At 37.5% G+C, this 8,828-nt stretch overlaps 1 protein-coding gene across 1 annotated transcript; it reads right to left on the reverse strand.

Annotated features, from left to right (window-relative positions):
• Positions 1-102: 102 nt before the first annotated feature.
• LOC141912644 (exosome complex component RRP42-like) lies at positions 103-3,293 on the reverse strand. The gene is made up of 9 exons (XM_074803963.1): positions 3,202-3,293; positions 2,319-2,420; positions 2,024-2,118; positions 1,390-1,555; positions 1,121-1,191; positions 797-923; positions 633-691; positions 419-515; positions 103-276 (listed from the first exon to the last, which is right to left on the reverse strand). Exons 1-9 carry the CDS (start codon positions 3,256-3,258, stop codon positions 175-177), a joined length of 876 nt encoding a protein of 291 aa, XP_074660064.1. The 5' UTR covers positions 3,259-3,293; the 3' UTR covers positions 103-174.
• Between the last annotated feature and the right edge of the window lie 5,535 nt (positions 3,294-8,828).

The raw sequence follows: 8,828 nt of genomic DNA on the forward strand, positions 1-8,828 counted from the left end.
AGAGTATCATCTAGTTCTTCAGTCTTCTATCGATGGCAGAGTTTGTGCTCTCCTTGAGTCTTCCAACAACATCAGCGTCATGAAACGAGATCTAAGTTTAAAACATAAACAACAAACTTTTGAAATGTTGATAGTGAAATGCTCATTTATTTGTATAAAATATAAATGCTGCTGCTAAGATCCGAGGAATCCAACTTTCTTCTGATTTAAATTGCGTTCCTGCTTCAATACATTCAGTATGGTTTTATTCAAATTGACACCAACCTTTTTACCGGACTGAAAAATCAATTAAATTGAATTAATTTTACAAGGAAATCAATACCAGTAATTACGCAAAAGATTTCATAGCTGGCATGTTTGGAGGATGACCGCAAAATAAGATGCTTATTTGGACGATTTTGGATTTTTAGAAGTTTACCTCAATCATGTCACATAGACTGTCAGGATTTAAACTCCCAGAACCTTCTTTCTTTAATGCGGTTATAATACCTTTCTCATTAACACCAACCATCAATCTACGTAACAAATCATCATAAATCAGTCATCAAGAATCCGAGGACTTTTTGAGCACAGAATATCAAACATTCAAGATGAATATCCGGGAGCGAGTAGGGAGTTTACGTTTAATTTACCTGGCTAATGAACACGCTTCTTCTTCTAGTGTAGCATCAATGATGTGATTATGTCCGATCTATAAAATTCAACAGTGAGAAACAAGTCCAATACACTCTGATGAACAGCGAGTGCAAAAAATAAATAATCTGATCCGGTTGCAGCACTTTCTCACAACACTCGCCTTACTAATAGTCACTAAACACGGAGCCTGTTTTATATCTATATATGTATAATCATACGGATCGTCGGATAATTGTATATCGATTCCACCAGTTTCATCACACTCTGTTACTGTTAAATTAGGAATTCTGTAATTATAAAAACAGTCAAATCATGAAATCATCCTTCAAGCATTTCAGCAGAAAGCCTGCCCTGTCGTAGGAGCCTAGGGCACCGGTAGTATGAACACTATCCTATAGTAGGAAATCCACTATTAGTTGGATCCACTATCTGTTGGAGGGGTTGATTCTGACGTGTGTTCAAGTCATAAATCGGTACAACTTACTTGGTGTCAAAAAGTGCAGCTTTAACAGCGAGAGACGCGACATCAAATAAATTACCACCACATTCTAATAACTATACAATAAGAAATAGAACTGATAAAAACCTGAATACAATCAATATACAAAGGAAATGAATGAAATGAATCCAGGAAGTGAGAAAATAACTTTCCGATTTGGCTATTTCCGAGTTTAGAGAAGGTTTACTGGTTTTTGTCTCTTATCTCGACGGACAGCCGACAGTAATCTTACTCGTCTAATAAAACCAACTTACCACAATATCTATATATAGAACCCAGCATTGCTGACCAGGAATGACACATAATGATTTATAATCTAAACTCGCCGGAGTATCATAAGCTCGCATTAAAACGTTACTTATCTCTACGGCTAACTCTTCTCCTCCGCGCCCTTCAAATTCTGGTGTTGCATTCGCGGAACTGCAATTAGAATTCATAACACATAAACCCACCATCGCTTAATCTATATAATACATGGCCCGGTTTCATAGACTGGTGTTAACTTTAACCCGGGGGTTAACTCAATTCATTTTCAATTGAGTTAGCCCCCGGGTTAAAGTTAACACCCAACTATAAAAGTAAACCTGCTCAAAACCAGAACCCCTCAGAAACTTACTTAGGAAAGAGCGGATTTAAGAAAAGCTTCTTGAGGGCTTTGATCAAGAAGGGCTTTGACATGATTTGATTAAGACATGCTATACAATTTTCCTACACGCCTGAAATGAGTGAATTCTGGGGCAGTTGTGGAGTGATGTCAAGTTGGAGTGACGTCATGTCTAGAATTTGAGTAGAGATATTATCATTTTTGTCAAGCGGGGGACGTGAGAATCGGGAGGCAATCAACTTCGTGAAAGGCACTTAGTCTACTGTACTCTAAATATAACTGACCAATCGGTAAAGAATTCTATTCTTCCTTCCTCCGGGCGCTCCGGTAACGGTTCTCCGAGCTCTGCTTTTACTCCGACCAATATATCCGTATTAGCCTAAATAATAATGATAATAATAATAATGGTAATAATAATAATAATCAATGAGAAGGAAATGAACAGGGCGGGCTGACATCTAGGGGCGGTGCTATCCAAGTTAGACATCCATATTATATATCTTTTACGGATCGAAGTTACTCAAATATTAATGGAAGTCTGAAAAAGAAAATGGACGGTGTCTTTCAATAAGAACTTACAAGTCGAACTCGTGCTGAACCAGTTGTATTTGAAATAACGTCAGTTTCCATTTCTAAATGTCGATAATCTTCATTCGAGCGACCATCACAACGAAAATTATCCTACAAACCAACAACATTAGCATCCGCAATAATCGAGCAGCGTTGGTGTCAGTTAGTTACTTAACTTAGTGAAACTAAACCACAGACAGGTTACTGACTAAACCACAGACAGGTTACTGACTATGTCGGTGTGAGTATCATCATCATCCCCAGCAGCCGGAGTATGATTAGCATCATCCCCAGCAGCCGGAGTATGATTAGCATCATCCCCAGCAGCCGGAGTATGATTAGCATCATCCCCAGCAGCCGGAGTATGATTAGCATCATCCCCAGCAGCCGGAGTATGATCATCATCATCCCCAGCAGCCGGAGTATGATTAGCATCATCCCCAGCAGGCTGGATTATTTTGCATTATTATCCAAGGCTATTATTGGTAAACCATTTTACATATAGCACATAGAATAGATTATTAGATAGATAGATTGGACATCCACCCCTCTCTGTAGTCTAGTTACCTAGCCGTTGTTCCTCGTAGGGAACCGTAACCTGGTAACAACGACTGGTATTCAGACTACCCCTCTCTGTAGTCTGAATACCAGTCGTTGTTACTTACGGTTCCGTACAACAAGGACATTGAAATGAGGGACGAAAATTAACCTCATATGAGCACTTTCGCCCTAGACGTTGTTTCAGGAACAACGGCTAGGTACTAGACTACCCCTCTCTGCTGTGTCGTGAGAATCAGTTTTTAATATATTACTATAGATAGCTCACTAATTAACACAACTTACTAACGCCAAATGTAATACAGTAAAGAAAAATAGAACATATGGTAAGTACCTGAACTCCGTGCAGTACAAAGGTTCGTTCCGTTTCACTGAGAATAATTTTAGCCATCACGGTATTCAACAGATTAATTATGGTTAAATAAAGTTACGTTGGATTGAATTGATACTTGGCGGCAGCACCATATGGTTACATAGCGGGAGTGGTGCACAGGGAAGTGAATACTCGCTTCCCTCTATGTATATCAATTCAACTTTCACTTTATTGTTAGCCTTTACACATTTGAAATGAATAAGCGTGAACTTTAAAACATTGACAGTACTTTCGGCACTAGAATCCACTCAGTGGTAGAAGGCTTGGCTCTAAATAACTATGGTTAGATTATTATGTATAACCTAGAACATGTTGTCACTGGGCGGCCTATGAGTTTGCCCCATGCTACGGCCACGGGTGCGGCCGGCCCTCCCCTACTAAAACGGCTCAACCATATTTATGAAATTAAGTCAGCTGTGTAAAAGTACACAACACCTCGGCGCAGCGGTGCTTGTCGATGTAATTGATGATTGATGATGATTACAAAAAATTGGAGATGAACATCTGATTAAGTATATATTTTTATTTTTACGAAAACAACAAAAAATCCAGTGAACAATGAAAAAGTAAAAGCACATAAAACGGTGATCAGGTGATTTTTACCCACAGTCCAGCATATAGGTATTATCATAATTTATACATTTTCAATGAAAAGCACAGCTTTACTGAAAGATATTAAAAGCTCACTAAAATTAACATGCGTTCATGAAATTAGGAACTGTATAGACGGCGCGGCTGATAAAAGGAAGCCATACACGTGTATATTCAATATAATTACCAGACATTTGTCATCTCACGAAACAACAGAAATTGGTTCTTATTATGTTTATTCTATATGCAGACAGAAATTAAACTGAACGTGCAAACAGCAGTCGGGAAAACGTTTTCACAAAAAAACTGTTATCGTTCGCAGTGTAACTAAAAGAAAACAATAACTTCACGATAAGTTTCCCAATACTTAGCAAGCAAAATGATACGTGGAACGATCCAGAGTACTATCAACATGTATGAAATTAGGATCACTAAGGGCTCGTTCAATTGACAATTACGCAAAAAATTAGTTTGATTTATACATTTTTTTAAACCGTTGAAGATATAGATTATGTAGATATCTTTCTTGATGAATTCTACATTTCATATGTACCATTTTTATATGAAACTCAATAGATAGGCGTCCTGAATGCATACGAAAAATTCTTGAATTCCGAGAATTTATCTGTCTTATTTTTTTTCCGAAATTTCCTATTCATCAATTATTTTCTCCGATTTTTCAGTGAACTTTTTCTCACAAGATATTTTTTTTATTAATTTTTTCGCTGACTTTTCTATGACATTTCTTTCAATGTATTACCACTGTAACGTGGCTTGTGTGGTATTTAGAATTGAAGTTTAAGCTACGATTCGTGTCAACGATTGTTTCAAATGTTTGCCAACCTTCAGACGTTTTAGGTAAAGTCTGTTTTATATATCTGTGCGGCGCGCCCGACTGGACGGTGCGCAACTCACATATGCGTGCTCATAGTACCACTCACATCATATTGACGATTTCTGTTCCTGCTAAAATATAAAAACTGTCGAATTGACGACACCGGCACCTCGATACGTTGAATGCTTCGACAGCATTTCGTTAATGTCGGTGTAAAGAATTTCAGACGCAAAGAATAAACGATGAAATTCGTGCTGTAGTTTACATAGGTAAGTATAGTTCCTACTTGTCCCAGTCGAACGAATCGTTGGTGTTCCTCAATTTTCAAATCGTATCTTAAATAGTAAACATACGTGCCCCAACTCATCGCTGCCGGTGTCATAAATAACGTGAACATTATTGAAATTATCAATAAATTAACAGTGGCCTGTCTGTATTTAGCGTCGTGATCCATTCCACGACTAAGACTCGACGCTCCGACTCGACTGAGCTTCAGACTGATTAGAATCATGCTGTTTAGAACTATGAGACAAATGCAAGGAATAACGAAGCCTACCGCAATGTGCAACAATACGCTCGTGTAGTAGAGCTCGTCATAAGGGTGTATTAAACATCGGGACCGTCCGTCTCCGTCAAAAATCCAATACGAAAACAGAAATACGATACATATAGCAGCGCATACTAAGAACATAGTAGCTAAGACGATTTTACGACGTCTATCGGTCAGTCTGGCGGTCGCTTGAAACGGAAATATTACAGCTATACACCTTTCAACCGTAAACGCTACGACAATCCAAGAAGACATGAAAGTACAGATGTTCCAACAATACCTGACAGCTCTACACGCTATTAAGTATGTGGTTAACGTTGGGATTGATATTTTACCACCAGTTATCACATACAGACCGTCATCTAACCACATTGGCAAAGCTTGTAACAATATGTTACCCAAATCAAAAAACGCCAGGATGAATAAATAAAGTAGTGCCATTTTGTCCCAAAATTTATTTTTCAGGAACACGACGATTGTTGTTATATTTCCAAAAACTCCCAGAATAATGAATATCGGAGGGAAGTATCCTAGTGTATATTCCAGCGTCCCGTCCAGAATTGACAGCCATTGAAGATAAAGTTCACGACTTGTTTCATTCTGAAATGAACTGTTTTCGGAGGCCATTGTTTCCAACAACAGCTCCCCTCGATGTTCTACTCTCCAATTCGCAGACGCTTTAATTAAATTAACATCTATTTCGGAGAAAACTTTGATGTAGTCATAGTTACGCTGTGAGACCAAACAGACGGATTTGATTGGCTAGATGTTGCCACACGTGATCATTACGTAAATTACTTTTTGAAATTGACCAATTTTCCATTTATGCATAGATAGATAGATAGAATATTTCATTGCTCACAAAAGTACATTTGCTTAGAGCAAAAAGACAATGCAACATGAATGTCAATACAATACGCTTGGATTGATATCAATATGATTGGAGAATTGTTTGACTAATTATTCACAAAAAGAAATTATCATCAGTCCTCATTTGAAATCTGAATTTCCGTTATCGTCTATCATATTTCATTCCCTAGTGAATGTTCTGCGGACATTACACAAAACTTCATTATGCAAACTAGCAAAAAATGTCTTTTAGCCTAAAACTTTAAATGAACCTTAGTCCATTTGATTAGGTAACGATGGGATTGTTCCGTTTGATCTGATGCGACGAGCAATCATTTGATGATTGCTCATAGGTTTGATCTTGGTGAACTTGGATAACATGTATCTGCGGAGACACGGGGTGCTGTTCCACTCGAAGAGAACCCAGATCGGATTCCTCGGAAATTCGACGTTGAAAAACTATGAATAACAAAAAGAATCAATGTAGTTTTTAGGAAACAAATACAAAATGAATTCTTTCGTGGGATACGAACTTCTAATCTTCTGAAGTGTTCTACCAGCTACACAGCGACTTCACGCAAACGAGTCGTTATCGCTGTAGATCTTGTGAAATTTGTTCATCAGGGTTTATTTTATAAGTCGTTTCAACATTTCAGGTGGATTTTCTAGAAATCACGAACGATCAGTAACCACTGATTTAAATCCGCTTTTGATGATATAGTTGAAATACATGGAAGCATGTGCGTATTTCAGAGCTCACAATTATTTTGTGTTTTTTCGTTTACAGACTTAAATTCTTTATTTCTTTATATTCAAAAAATAACATTTTGCCATCCAGATTATGATATTTGATGTATCTGTTACAATACATGTATACAACTGGAAAATACATAGTTTTTTTTTTTTAATAATCCGGATGATACAACTAAAGCGGTGTATCGAACAGAACATGGGCTATATAGTTAAACTCAAGGAAAAGACAGCTCATCAAAGATCGGATAAAGTTAACCCTTGGATTAACATACCACTGAGCCAGTTCCACGTCTGGGCTTAGATTTCCGATTAGTCTAAGACCATCTTACTTCATTCTAATACTTCTATATTCAATCTAACATTTCAAAACCTGTCGAAAGACTTAACATCATTTTTAGACTTACGACATGACTGTGCAACTGAGTTCAGGAGCGGGCTTTATAGTTACGAGTAAGAGTTAGTGGTTCATTTTCGATGAGTTAATTCAATCTTAACTCGTAACTGTGGAACCGTATCCAGGGTTGCAATATTGTCTCTTGACGTATATCTTCTCATGTGTAGCTGCCAATTATCAACCATATAATTTATGACCACATATTTATATCTACATAAATATGAACCTTAAATCCGATCAGAGATTATTTGTGTTTCGTTTGCTTGTGGTAACTATGTAATTTCATTTGACATTAAGATCATGTGGTATTTAGACACTATACTTAACGTGTGAACAACAGACGGAAAATGGGCTGTAATTGTACAATACCATCCTTTCATGTCATCACGATGATTAGGGATGTCAGCATTTCTTAATGTTCATTTACAGATCAACTATATCTTTTATTGTCCATAGGTTCTACACCTCGACTGTCTATGTATTAATCAGGGACGAGGACAAGGTAGATGGGGTGCAAAGGTGCGACTCTTTTTGGAGTCCCTTTAATACTAATGCTTTGGGGTGGGTCCTGGGGACTGGTTACTACGGACCATATAGTCGGTAGATAACCGAATAGTCGTAATACCAACAAGAATGAATGATTTATTTACTTATAATATGCACAAGATTATAAACATAATTTCTTTGGATATAATTTCATAGATAAATAGGTACATATATAAGATTGCCCTGATTGCCCGAGAAAATTAAAAAACTAAGTGATAATCACATACAAGAAAGGCACTTTTCTTGCAAAAACGACCTTTACCAACAGGAAAAGGCATTTTTCTTGCATAAAAGGCCGTTAATACATAATATTCTCTAGCCATTGTCTATTTCTTAACTGACACAGTGTTATAGCAGCTTTCTAGGGTGTAACAGTATCCATCCATTCCGAGGATTGGGTCAAAGCGGCCAACAGAATCGCGATCATTGACTAATAATAATAAGAGGCATTAATAATAAGGCATCCGATTCCTCAAACCGTGTAGACTACGACCTAGATCGACTATTACTGACAGACAATACAAATAATTTTACAGTTCACTCGAACAGACCCGTGAAATGGAAAAGTGTCAAATATATTACGTACGATTATGCACGACAATCATAATGCGAAATTATCAGATTAATCTCGCAATGATCCGGTAGTGAACCGTAACGCTAGTCACAGTTAGGGTCGGGACCTGCTGTTTTACGTATGAAATACGTATCACGCTGTTGTTTTGTCGTAGTGTTGTGTCACAGACGGTCTCTAGTCTCTTCTGTGACTAGGTGATCAGAAACCAAGAAAGTTTATCTACATCGGACGCGAACGAGATTTTCAATCAGTATTCACTAAGCTTTCAATGTGTGAGTATAAAACTTTAATAATCGTTAATTCAGTTCCACAGTGTGTTTCCAGTCGAAATCATAATCAGATATTTTAGTATCCTGGACCCAGTTCCACAGTTGTGAGTTAGAGTTAACTCTGAGTTAAAATTAGTTCATTTTCAATGAGTTAACTCAGGGTCAAATCTTAACTCCGAACTGTGGAACTGGACCCAGGACCCAGTTCCACAGTTGTGAGTTAAGAT

Source organism: Tubulanus polymorphus, chromosome 1 (genome assembly GCF_964204645.1).
Source record: "Tubulanus polymorphus chromosome 1, tnTubPoly1.2, whole genome shotgun sequence".
Classification (NCBI taxonomy): Eukaryota; Metazoa; Nemertea; class Palaeonemertea; order Tubulaniformes; family Tubulanidae; genus Tubulanus; species Tubulanus polymorphus.

What these genes read in the sequence shown, in the direction of transcription:
- LOC141912644 (XM_074803963.1), bottom strand. Translation starts at nt 3,258, where the DNA reads ATGGCTAAAATTATTCTCAGTGAAACGGAACGAACCTTTGTACTGCAC. An exon ending in ATAGAATTCTTTACCGATTG is followed by an intron (nt 1,556 to 2,023) that starts GTCAGTTATATT and finishes TTCTAATTGCAG; the next exon opens with TTCCGCGAATGCAACACCAG. An exon ending in GTTTAGTGACTATTAGTAAG is followed by an intron (nt 692 to 796) that starts GCGAGTGTTGTG and finishes TGAATTTTATAG; the next exon opens with ATCGGACATAATCACATCAT.